Source organism: Pempheris klunzingeri, chromosome 21, assembly GCF_042242105.1.
Source record: "Pempheris klunzingeri isolate RE-2024b chromosome 21, fPemKlu1.hap1, whole genome shotgun sequence".
NCBI classification, from domain to species: Eukaryota; Metazoa; Chordata; class Actinopteri; order Acropomatiformes; family Pempheridae; genus Pempheris; species Pempheris klunzingeri.
In genome coordinates, this window is record NC_092032.1 from 9,896,760 (window position 1) to 9,910,455 (window position 13,696).

General features: G+C 42.6%; 1 protein-coding gene across 1 annotated transcript; it reads left to right on the plus strand.

The window, feature by feature from the left end:
- The first annotated feature begins 9,003 nt into the window (after window positions 1–9,003).
- On the plus strand, window positions 9,004–11,541 carry foxh1 (forkhead box H1). The gene is made up of 3 exons (XM_070853415.1): window positions 9,004–9,477; window positions 10,177–10,281; window positions 10,570–11,541. The coding sequence occupies exons 1-3, from the start codon at window positions 9,004–9,006 to the stop codon at window positions 11,539–11,541; spliced, it is 1,551 nt and encodes a 516-aa protein (XP_070709516.1).
- Window positions 11,542–13,696: the final 2,155 nt, after the last annotated feature.

The following is a 13,696-nucleotide window of genomic DNA, read 5'->3' on the forward strand; positions in this document are numbered from 1 at the left end:
AAACTAATAGCAAGGGTGAAAGATAAACAGCTATTGGTGAGCACTGCATTGCATTTCTGGGCACTCTTAGCTTGGTCTGCAACACAGTGTCATATTAAAATCAGTCAGTTGGCTCAGAATCAAAAGCGGGAGTTTCTTTACTTTTTTTTTTTTACAACAAACACATTAGGGACAAATCCATCACTGCTGAGGAGGAAATAGCAAACCAACACGATCGACATGTCCAAGTTTATTATTAGCAAACCAATTGACCTACCACATATATTTATATGACCAATACAATAACAAATTACTTAAGGTGATACTAATTCAATCATTTCAACAGCAGTAGGAAAAAGTAAATATGAACATTAATTTCTCTGTGATCTTACCTCATTCATCTGTATGTCTTGCAAATGTCTTATCATCAACAGTCGGTATAACAGTCCCTTACAGATTAAGCCCCTGCACACATGGGGAATTTGTTGCTGGCTAAACTGTGTAAGAGCCTTGTGATTCTCTGAGTCAGGCAGAGCCCAGACAGACGGGAAAAGACGAGGTGGGATCACTGATGTTATACAAACTCTGGCATGGCAGCACAGTGCAGCACACACACACACACACACAGAGAAAAATATGACTTATTTTATGTGTTTGGAAAAATGTCCCTGCCTCAATTGGACATTTGCAGACTTTTTGACTTTTCCACCTAATGACCCAACAGGAAGGGCTGTCCACAGCTGCTGAGGAACATAAACTTTCATTCAACAGCTGGAATGAATAGACCACTATGAACACACACACACACACACACACACACACACACACACACTGAAGCTCATACATTCATCAGGTGGGTGGTACCTAAGTGTAAAAGCTTGTGACTGAACTTACAACAACACAACAGGACTCGCAGCTATAACTCAGCCTTAGAGCTGGCTACACTGGCAATAGCCAAACGACGCTATGTGCCATTCGCCATTCATGTTTTACCATCGCGGAATGGCATCGCTCAGCTGTTGTGTACGACTACTGGCTCAGCGTGCCGTTCAATGTGACCTGCAGGACCTTCCTGTTCATTGAAACAAACAATGCAGAGCCAATACAGCTTGATGATTCGGGAATGATCCTGCCTGCTGTGGGAATCAGTGCCAAGTGACCTAAAGTGCCTGTTTGATACTCAGAAATGCTGTTTTTTCTTCTGTTACTGTGAAACCTCACAGTAATTCATTCGGAAAGGAAGTAGAGCTGAAACGATTTGTTAATTACTCGCTTAAACAAAGAAATTAAAGACCTAACTCTTAATCAAGGAAAGGACAGAATGAGAATAACTACAACAGAGAGCAGAAAAGGGGATCAATTTGAGAAGAGGTGGGCACATTAAGTCCTGTCATGTGTGGTGGTTTGAGCTGCTCCAAATAATCACTCAGCAATCTCAGTAATGCCACAGAGTAGCCGGAGTAGAGAGAGAGCGCAAGAGGCCATGGGAAAAACAGAGCGTGTGCGCATGTATGATGGAGGCAGATTTGGAAATATCAAGCAGATTTGGAGATTTACAAGACAAACAGCCGCTGCTTTTTCTGGACAGGATATGGAATGAGAGGGCAGGAGGATGTGGAGGAAAGAATGCCAAGGAAATAGAGGAGAGTGACAGGAGGAGGAGGAAGGATGGGGAGGAGACAGAGAGACCAGCCTACTTCAACTCTTCTGACTGCTCCTGAGCAGGAAGTAGGGTCATGTCACGCAGGCAGAGAGAACGAAAGAAAAACAAGGATAAAGACTCTCTAAATGGTGCTCACAGGATGATATATGACATCCGCCTGCAGAATCTCTCACCTTCAAACATACGCACATGACAGTAAAGAAATGTCTCAGGAGGAAGAGACACATAAAAACAAGGGTGGTTTGTGCACAAGAGAGAGGGAACGTAACAGAGGGCCAAACCTTAGCAAATACAGTTTAACCTTTAAAGAAACACCTGAGTCATTTGACTTGCTGGAATTATCTTATCATGGAGAAAAAACTACATTGGGATGACACGGAAATCTTTTTATAGCGCTTACCTCAAGTTACACAATGGGCTCAGGTCTTTTGTCCTTGTACGGTATCTAATAAGGTGCTTGTTCAGTTGAGATAACCTACTGTTGCAGCAATTACAGGATGCACACATTGGATATGAGTTCAATCAATGTTCCTCCGTGCAAGACCACAGCGGTCACAGTCCACTGAAGTATAAAGTACAATGGCGGAATGTAATCAAACCTTTTTATATAAGACTGTGCTTGTCTTGTCACATGGTGTATCAAAGAGCATACACGCTAATCTTGGCCTATATTGTTAAACCTGCTAATATTTGACCATACATACCGAGGAAATGCTCTTGGCGAAGTACTTTGAACACACATGGCGATGCTTGTGAGCAAGACCGGCAAGGCTGGCTCGACAGGAACAAAGTCAGTTTATTTAGGTTAATAATAACCTAGACTAATATAATGTAGACTTAAAGTCGATCACAGTATCCTAAACAAACACCTAGACTACAAAAATCAATGAGATTTTCCCTTTCATATCTAGTCTGGTTATTAGAGTTGCAACCAATTACCATTTTACTATGAATTAATCTGCAAATTATTTTCATGACCAATTGATTAGCTGACCCAAAGACATTCAGTTTACTGTCAATTACAACGGAGAAACGCAGCAAATCCTCACATTGCAGAAGCTAGAGATAAACGACTGAAACTGTCAATTACCAAAATAGTTGCTATCAATTTTCTGTCATACGGCCATTATTATTAACTTAATTGTTTCAGCTCTGTAGAGAATACTTGGGGATGGCACAAGAGCATGATGAGCCCCACAATCTATGCAATTCAATACAAGAACTCTGCAAGAAAAACTGCCTGTGTCACGCTTTTAATGATGAATCAAGTGTGTTAAAGATGTGTTGATTCATTTCTATGGGACTTTAGGTTGAGTGTGTTGTGGTGGTATTAGACTGCATGTTAGCATTCATATTATTTTGTCCACCAACTTTACAATGTAAATCAACACGACAGCAGCGCTACAGTACTGGATGGCTGTGGTGGAGGAAGTATTCAGAGTAGTAATACCACAGTGTAAAAACACTCTGTTACAAACAAAAGTCAGGCACGGAAAGACTTTCTTAAGATAAAGTATATAATATACTTAAAAGATCAAAAGTAAAAGTAGTCATTGTGCAAAATAGCTTGTTTCAGAACATTATAGATTACATAATTAGATTATAATTACTGACGCATTGTAGAGTTCAGCACTTTAATCTTGCAGCTGGTAAAGGTGGAGCTAATCTCCGCTACTTTTTAATTAACGCCAGAAAATCAATCAACAACTATTTGGATAATCAGTTAATTGTTTAAGTCATTTTCCAGGCCAAAGCACCAAAAATGTGATATTTCCAGGTTTAAATATGAGGATTGTCCTTGGTCTTATATTATAGTAAGTTGTTGGATGGACAAAACAAGACATATCACTGACAAGTCACTGTAACAGGCTTTGCTCCCTGCTTTGTACTGGTTTGTAGACCAAACCATCAATGGACAAAATAACCTACAGACTAATGAGTAAGGACCATAACAGTTACATGCTGCTCCTAATACTATTACTTTATATACTGGAGAGGCTTGAGCTATAATAACATACCATAATGCATTGCTTGAATTATACTTTGTCTTAATAATCTTAACATGCAGAGTACCTAGTGAGTAAACTTCTGGATGGCATCGGACCTGTTTGACACTGACCTTTGAGCAGAAGTCTGTATTAGAAAAGTGCCGCACAGTAGATTCATGTCAGGCTCTGCACCGCTGATAGTAATAAGACTTTGCACCTGTTGCTCCACCACTTATCACGAAGCTGTGATATATTCGGCCTGATTAAAAGTCCAACTTAAGCACCCTGCTACCATTTACTCAAACAGTTTGGTCCAATCAGTGTAAATGGCCTTCAGACGCTTTAACAAAGGAAGCGCTTGCTCGTGTCCCTCACTGAGCGGGATTAAGAGCAGATTAAGCTAACTCAGCTAGCGGTCCACAACAGGTGGCTTGTCTGACAGGTAGCGTAAGAAGCTCGTTTAAGATACCTGGCTTCATTCATCGCGCCAGTGTGCAGACGAAGTTAGCATCAGCGAGTTTATCCTGTGTGGGCGACTTTTAAACAGCACAAGGCGCTTGTTGAGGATCGATAAAGTGGTCCCCCTCTGATGTGGTGTCATGCTAACATTACCTTTAGCCTCAGGTTGACCTAGCTTACCGTCCAGCCTCACGGCACGGAAACAGCCGCGCTGCTGTTCAAATGAATTAAACGTTGCGTCGCATTAACGTAACCACAGTTTAACTGATACAAAGCGAGTTAACCCGAGAAAAGGGAGTCTAAAGTCGACGTAAAGTGACAGAAAACAACGAGGAGACGTGTTACCTGTTGAGGTGGCTGTCAGTGGCGGCTGGTGTGCAGGTCTGCGGCAGTGAAACTGAATCAGCTGCTGTCCCCTCTCCTGCTCCCCCTCCGGGGAAAAGCTTCACCATAACAACCGGACCTGCGCCCTCTCCTCCTGCAGGCCTCCCTCCACCAGGGGGCGACAAAGCCCGTGTTTATGTCACTGTCCACTGACAGGGAAGCACACTGAAAGCACCTCTCAATGCCAGAGTCATGAAATCATTCACAGTAAGTGTATAAAATAATATGAAGTACAATATGAAGCCCATGCAGGTGGGTTTTGATAGATTTCTAATAGACTTCCTCAGCTGTTCTGGTGCTGAGGGGGAGTTTGTGCCACATTGTTTGAGCTGTAACAGTAAAAGTAGGATCCTCCTTTATGTTAAAACTGGACTGTAGAGCTTACATCATTTTGTAATCAGGCCTTAGGGAGTACTTGTGCAAAATAAGGAGTTAAAAGCTCAGAAATAAACAAAAAAAGAAACGCATGTCTGAAATGAACAGGGGGTGAACAGGTGTCTCCTGGTGCCACACACCTGATTAAGTAATGAATAAAATAACCGGTCACAATATACATTGATTGCTGTGGGTGTTAAGGAATTTTGTGAACCTTATTTTTCATATTTATATTATCGAGAGTCTGAAAATGTGAAAAGTGCTTGTAAAGCGGTTGAGTTTTAGTCCCAAAAAGCTGTATGACGCCTGCATAGAGTGCAACAGAATTAATATTCGATACTGCAAGACACACACTCTTGAGTACAATTATCAGACATTACACAGGACAGGCCATGTCTGCAGTATTATCTGTAGCAGTGGTAGAAGCAAAGATATATAAAGAAATTTAAAGAAATTGCATTACTGGATATTCAGTTACAGCACTGACTCGTATCCTAATTTTTACAGGCAAGAGCACACGAAGAAAGAGAAAGCACACCGACGTCACAAAAGCAAGAAAGTGAGATGCCGTGGTGCAAAAGGCTTGTTTATGAAGCTGAATGTAAAGGGTGTGTTTGCATGCATCATGTGTTTGTACAGCTCTGTGTGTGTGTGTCACAGAGTTACTGTCAGCTATAATACTGTATATCTGGTTTGTCAAACATGAATGCACCTCAGTCTACTCACAGTAAACTGTTTGGGTGTGTTTTCCATCTTGGTTATGCTCAACACAAGCCTGAACACATTCTCCTTTAACATCCCCATGATTAAATATCTATTTACCGAAATCAGCCAAGCGAAGCGTTGGACACTTTTCAAGCAGTTGGATTGTTCGGCTGGTTTTAATTCAAAGGGAGCTTCCAGCAGCATCACAATCAGCTGCTGATACCTAGAAACAGATAGACTGCGATGACCCTGTGATCTGCTGACCCCTGCAGTGCACTGGCCAACCAACACAGCGGTGACACACTGCACAGATGCAGTGAGGGGGGTGGCAACTTGGGAGCATGAGCAACAGTTACATCTCTGGTCCTGAGGATGAGATATAATACCGTGCTTCTGTAGTGTTTAAAATATGAGTATTTGCATGAAATTCTCACTTTCCTCTAGCAAGATCAGGCAATTTGTGCCCAGAATTTTGTTTTTATGTGCCCACCACCTCTGAGATGTCTGCATTCACTGTGTCCAGAACAATCTACAGACTTCACTGGGAACAGTTTTCATTGCGGCTTCTTTCTACTGAAGAAACAGTCAACATTTATTTAAATAATGTGACTTTTCAACGATCTGCATACCTATATTATACTGTAGTGGTATTAGATATATCTCTTCAGACTGACATCTCAAAAGCCGTATTGCTAGAATTCATAAGATGAAAGCAAAAACCAAACCATAATATGACTGAACTGACTTTTACAATTGAGCCTAATACAGTGTGCTAGATGCAGACACTCCTGCCGGGTGTAGAACAACTCTTTTGGTGTTTATTAGAAATCTTTTTTAACATGCACATCACTGATGACCCCGCACAGACGGAAATTAGTTTTTAGCTACAGTATATCGAGTGCAGTAAATGTATTGTGCATGTTAAATAAGCAATAAAAAGTATTGCAGTAACAAAGCTGCAACAGCACAATGAAAACTTCCTCTCGCTTTCTCTGTCTACATCATTCTTCTTCTCCATCTCGGTTTCAGGATGCATCCCAGGGCAGCTCAGGGGGGGATTTGTCCAGACACAATCAGCCTATGTGAACAGCCTTTGCCTGGATGCTATCCTATTCATATGGTTTCCCATTCTTCTCATGCGTGGCTCGCTAATCCAGGCAAAACCTATTAACTGGCACTCCAGCAGACAGGAAAAGATAGATTGACATTTTGTATTTAAATCAGCTTGTTTTGTACTGAGCACTTCCCTATGTGAAGGCATGTAAATTGGACCCAAACATTGAGCATGATGGGTGAAAGGTTTGCCTGTACATGTTTAATTTTCCATCTCACTAAAAGATAGAAAACGCATCCATGTAATCCACTTTTGGAACCGAGTCTCCAAGTGACTGCTGGTTCATGGATGGATGGATGTCATGTTTAGTTTAACTCTTCAGAGTCTCGGACCGCCCGTCGGCGTCAAAGACACAAACACAAAGAAAGCAAGCTAAACAGTTTTAATGGGAAACACAAAGGTAAAATGAAAAGTAGTAAAAAACGGCCATTTTACCTCAAGACTCTGGAGGGTTAAGTGCCAGTCAAGCTTCTCACTGAGTTTTGGGTGAAACCACTAGAGGGGGACATACTTTCTGGACTACACAACCCTGTGTGACAACCAGAGAAGAAAATCAATGATGCAAGTTGCAGCAGGTGAAGGAGGTTTGGGGCTCACCATGGTAGGGAGGCCATCTGACCTGGAAAACAAGCCCAAACATTTTGTTCTTCACTGCAAAAATTACAAAAGCTGCAAATTCACCTGGTAAGTCACCCCCACACACACACGGGATTAGGGTTAGTTGTTTATGAAATGACAGTGATTACATTTTGCAGGTAGTCCACACACTTAATGCCAAAATGTAGGTTAATTGTCATTTAACTGTGAATCAAGCAGCACAGGTCAAGTTGTGAGACCAGTTGACAAATCACGGTGGTTTCATTATCTTATCAGATGTAATATATCCATTATTGAAGTAAAAGGGCTGATAAATAAATGATAAATAAAACTACAGAGCTTGTGTGTGTGTGTGTGACCAGGCATAGAAAGGTTTTGTAAACTGTTGATTGTTGGATTGAGTGAAGTGGTTTTTGTTTGAGACATCTTGAGGCCATTTCCAACAATTTGGGGAAAACATGATTGCTCCTGTTTAAGGTGTGAATGTCCTACCCAAAAACGACACTTAGCAGCTTGTAAGCGCCAGAAAACCCACAAATGGTGTTGAATGGCCCCCGTATTTCCTCACATGCTAAGCAGCTTCTCCGGGAAGGAACAGTCTCCAGCTTGCCAACGGGGTTCCTTCTAATCCAACTTGTTTTCACTGTCTTGCTGGGACGAAAGAGTTTGCACATTAGCACTGCGTTAACCTGAACAAAAGACATGCATTCCCGAAACTTAGTCTTTCAACACCGAATGACATCCTGCGTTGTCACTGAAAGACCCCACTGTGCGCAGTACAGCCCCCGACTGTTGCGCGTTCTCTGAGCACCATCAGATTATTTATTCTGCATCAGACCAATTATAATTTGTACATTTTCCTCTAAATAAAATTGCATTTTGAGGGGTTTGACGCGCTCTCTGGAATAATCCTGCATCAATAATCACAGATGCAACTAATTTTCAGTGCGCTCCTCTCAAAAAGAATTCCAATGACTCAAATCATTGAGGGGCTAATTAATTTCACGTGGACTATTAAAATGAATAATTCCAAATAAGTGCAGCTGCCAACTTCTTAATGTTTAGATGTTTGTATATTAGCGATTCCTTATGTATATTGCTCACCAAAAATTGTTGATTGCATGAAAGCTTCAATCGAAATTACTTCTCTTCCTTGCACCCCACCCCATCCCCCACGCGTTTTGCTTTTCGCCTCGAAAGTGTCACTCTCGAGAATACTTGATTGTTTAATTCAGTCTAACCAGCATGCTGTAAAGTTTAAATGGAGATAGAAAGATGGAGGTGTTGTCTTCGACTTTGGAGCTGTTAACAACAAACTTTATTTGTTTTAACTGTGTTGCCTGCTCCAAATGTGCGTTCAATATTTAAGGCACTTGTGCGTAAATCTTCTAAGCACTGATGCCAAAGCAAGCTCGGAGTCTCTGCGTTGGAAGTGGCATGTTGATATTATCATAAGGGTTATTTACAGGTTTGCCGTCGTTCTCTCGCCCCTCCTCGTGTACACACCCTCCCCTGCCTCCCCGCGGCGATCAGTCATTCTGCTCTCAGATAACGCGTCATTCTCTCCTCGATTACGCAGCGGGATTTACATGAAACTGTTAATTGTTTGCTCTTCAAATAGAGTCAGCCTGGAGCCAGCAGTCTGCCAGAAGTTAAGGACCGACTCTTTGACCTCCCTCCCCCTCTCCGCGCTCCTGTCCGAACGTGCGGAGCCGATCTTCACCCCCTGGCTGATCAGCATGACAAAGCACTGGCCGGAGCAGAGCCTCTTGGCACTACCCTCTCTGTCCCACCTGGGAGAACATCACGACCATCACCTTGACTTCCAGAGAAATGCGCAGCACAGTTTTCCTCCTGGCGGCGTAGCGCGAAGCACTCCAGCCCAGCATTGGCCTCACCACCTGGCCCAGATGGTTCCTCAGCAGCCCTCGCGTTTGGAGAAGCCCGCAGCGCGCCCGGAACCCCTCACCAGTGCCACGGCGTCCATGGATAAAGCCGTAACACCGGGCTCATCATACCCGAACCCTCAAGATGCCTCCTTCAAACAGGAGAGCATAGGACGGGACTCGTGGAACAGTGAAGGGGAGAAGAGTAGCACCAGCGGTGGGAAGAAAAAGAACTATCAGCGGTATCCAAAGCCACCGTACTCGTACCTCGCTATGATCGCCATGGTCATCCAAAGGTCCCCAGAGAAGAAACTGACGTTATCAGACGTAAGTATGAATTTCTATTGCTTATGTATTTGAGTGCTCAGTGCTAAACGTAAAGTCATTTGGCTAGATGTGACGCATGGTACGTTTTACGCACAGCACAGCCTGTGATGTTTCCTTTATTTCGGCAGCATTTTACTGAAATACACCTAAAAAAACACACGACTTTGTGGCACATTTCTATCAGGAAACGAAGTTGTACCACAGAGGCAATGTTACTTTTTCTATTAAATCTATCGATAACACACTGACAGATCATTCACAGTTCACACCGTGACACTGGACAGAAGCGTTGGTGACACTTGAGTGACTATCAGCCCCACCATTCTTGCTTTGCTGTGATAAGGTCGGACTGCAGTGAAACCAGACACTGATCTGTATCAAGAAAGTGATAAGATATACAGTACATGGTAAAATCGCATTTAGGCATTTTAAAGCTATTGTGCTGTTATACTATTAAAGTACTGCCTACACATTCTTTTATTTATCACCTTTTTCGAATTCATAAACAACTTTCAAGTGAAGTGTAGTTGGCATCCACTTCTGCACTGATATTCTCAGTTACATTAACTTTAGAACTGTAATAATACTGTTCTCAGTTATCACATCAGTGTGTGTTTAGACAGCACTGGCCCAAACTGAAACAGCAAAGACATGAATCTTCTGCCGACAGCCACGCTGATGTTTCTGTTTTATTTCTAGATCCTGAAGGAGATCAGTACTCTCTTCCCATTCTTCAAAGGAAAGTACAAGGGCTGGCGGGATTCTGTGAGACACAACCTCTCCTCTTATGACTGCTTTGTGAAGGTATGTATGCTGAAATGATTTGATGGTGAATTCCCTATTTAGTCTCATCAGTTGGCTTGATGGAAAGAGTTCACAAGATATAAGCTTAATATTTACATTGCACCGCCCTGAATTGAGCATTTGTGACTCATTAACTATTGCAGAAATGCACTATTTGAGCCTTCAAACTGGTTTTAAGCTTTATTCTAATGTTATTATGATGTCTGACTGAGAAACTAGGCGAGTCCTGTCGGACTAGGTTGTCAGGCCAAGTGCTCACTTTCCTATCTGTCCTCCGTCCACCTGTAGGTGCTGAAGGACCCAGGTAAGCCCCAGGGCAAAGGCAACTTCTGGGCAGTCGAGTTGAGCCGTGTTCCCCTGGAGCTCCTCAAGAGGCAAAACACGGCTGTGTCGCGCCAGGATGAGACGATCTTCGCCCAGGATCTGGCTCCCTACATTCTGCAAGGACACAAGCCAGAAGCGGAGATACCCTCTGCGCCTGTCACCCCCCTCCCTTCTATACACTCGAGAAATCCCTCCCCACCGCAGGAGGATTTGTTCCGGCCCAAGCTGGACTCATCCTTCGCCATCGATTCTCTGCTACACAGCCTGCGGCCACCTAGTGCCTCCGGGGATGTGGATGTGTCTACCAGGGACTGCTGGAGCAAGGTGGAGCGCCCTCGGTCTTCACCACCTCCGCGACCTCGCTACGCCTCCTCTGCCCGCAGTGCCTCAGCCAGCTCCGCCAGCCCGGCCTCCACCTCCTCCTCCTCCTCCTCTGATGAGGAATGGAAAGGGATGTCCCTGTCTGGGAAGCGTGTTCCTCTTGATGGTGAAGCTGGGTCAGATGGTTATGAAGACTACAAACCGCCACTGCACAAATCAGCCAGACGGGAGACTGTCGCACCCCCGTGGGAGCTCCCCACATCTTACGCCAAATACGCTCCCCCCAATGCTGTTGCCCCACCCAGCATGCGGTTCAATGGAGGTCCTCTAATGCCACTGCATGGTGGACTTCCCCTCTACAGCTATGGTAGCTCTCCTGTGGCACCTGGTCACTTCTTAGGTCACGCCTATTGGCCCATCCTCCCCAGCGGACGAGTTTCTGTCCAAGCCCCCTCCCTCATCATGGACCTGGACAACATGTTGCAGTCTGTGCCTCCGAATAAGAGCGTGTTTGACGTGTTAGTACCAACCAATCAGAACTCTCACTCACATCAACCACCCAGTCAGTACACCCTGCAGAACGGGCCTCCCCTAAACAGGTACCCTCAGTACTGAAGAAACTCTGACTCACACTGAGCTGTACTGTCACTCAAAAACACACAGATGCAGGAGATTTAGTCAAAAACCACAAAGGAAATAAATCTCTGCTGCAAATTCTCCTCCAGCGCAAGAAATGTTGAACTACAGACAACAACAGCGTTGTCTTTTTTTTTTTTTTTAAGATAATTTTCAAAAGCAAAAATCTTGTTTCTCACCAATATGTGGAGTGTTACATGGTTTCATCAGAGAAATGTAACCCAAACAGCTATACAACAAAATAAGTATCTACCTCAGCCTTTCAATGAAATGCAGTGCGTTATACTACAGGCTCTTTGCACTGCTAATTGTATTTGCACTGTTTTTTATTGGCATGAATTTTCTTTCTTAAACATGTTGTCCAAATATCTGCTGAATGCATTGTTGGATTTAATCTTGAATTTTACAGTTGGGGGAAAAACTAAAGCTACAAAGTATCAAATGCAGTATCTTTTGTCTGTCCTGCCGACATTTTAAACAGAATATGAGATTGTAAGTAAATAACAAGCATCATTTCAGTGAAAACATCTGTTTGTCCTTTGTCGGGGTGTATCTGTGTGCACATATCAATGCATACACACATTTGTGTTCTTGTTTGTTCAGACAGTGACACATACAGGACAAGTCGTTTACCACAATGTTCTTTCTGTCTTAAGTATCGTTCAGTCTGGATGCACTGCTCCTATGCAGCTTCAATAGCATATTACTAGTGATACTGGAAATTTTCAACCAGTTCATTTTAATGTTTACTGATGTTTTCTGTGGTGTTTTAGGATTTGACTGGTTTTCGCATCACATTATAGTCAGTCTGTGAAAATGCTGCATGTTTTGACACTGGAGACGATCAACCACTGTACAACCATCATCCACCTCAGGTTTTTAATGGACCAGGACATGTTTCCTGTGGACTTTGCACTGCCGGTTAATTGCACTATTTTGATGTCATTATGATCTTCCAAAGGAAATTGCTTGTAAATGTCTGCCTACCTTGACAGGTGAATGTTTTTGTTAGTTTTTTGCCATTTTCCTGTGGTCTTGTTAAAGGATTGTAAGGTACCGAGTCAAAGTGAAAGCAGCTTATACGTTTAAGTATCAAAAGATGATTATGGAGCTGAACAGGGTATGTAATAAAATGCTGTTTATTTTAACTGTGCTGCTCAGTGTTGTATATGGCAATAAGTAAACAACCTACACAATCTTAAACAAGCTCATTCTGTCTTTATGGCCTGTTCCTGCATTTGTACTTTCACTTTTACCATGTTTGTTCATTTAGTTATTTGCAGTCAGGGTGGCATCTTTCCCACTGGTAAGAACTAATCTGTAAATCCTAAGGGCATCCACATAGGAGAGGAAGGGCTGAAGCAGCAATATGAGGTAATTTCATTTCAAACTCTACTGTAATTGTCCCGAAAAGAAATGAATTAGAAATGAATTAATTAGTATACTACAAAAAACAAAGTTTGCTATCTCCATTAACTTTGCTCTGTAGTCATTTGGTGCCCAAGTCCTCAAGAAGCATTAGTAAAAGTAGCAATACCACAACATACAAATACTCCATTACAGGTAAAAGTCCACGAAACGTTAATTATCAAATGTACGTTAATTGTCAAAAGTAAGAGAACCTAATGCAGAAAAATATCAGTGATGTACTATAAAACATCTGACTACTAACTTTTCTTTTTTGTTTGCTTTTTACTGTGGTCAATGAGAAGCTCATTTGGTCAATTTTATATTTTGGTTAGTTTATAGCAATGAGCCAGTTTATATGAAGGGCATGTTTTAATTTGTAAAGTAACTCCAGCTGTCACGAGTAGTTCAGTAAAAAGTAGAATATTTCCCTCTGAACTGTGGTGAATTATGGTAACTTATGTAAAGTAGCTCCAATGGGGAAACATTTGTAGCTAATTTGACTATAAATGCATGTCTATGAAGAGTATCTGCTTTACTTTGAACAACTGACTAACTACTGGCTAGCCCAGTCTTTCAGAGAAGCTGAACCTGTGTCACTAGTGGGGCTTTGAATACCAGTTTATCTGCGCTTTTTCATGCTTGCTTTCTGTTTACACAGAATCTCACATTCTCCCAGAACGACGGCATAAATCACCAAAAACTAAGACTGACTATTAGCCAGTGG

Excerpts from the sequence above, each read along its gene's own strand:
- foxh1 (XM_070853415.1), top strand. The coding sequence starts at position 9,004 with ATGACAAAGCACTGGCCGGAGCAGAGCCTCTTGGCACTACCCTCTCTG. Across the intron at positions 9,478-10,176 it reads AGAAACTGACGTTATCAGAC|ATCCTGAAGGAGATCAGTAC; the intron begins GTAAGTATGAAT and ends TTTTATTTCTAG. Across the intron at positions 10,282-10,569 it reads CTTATGACTGCTTTGTGAAG|GTGCTGAAGGACCCAGGTAA; the intron begins GTATGTATGCTG and ends GTCCACCTGTAG.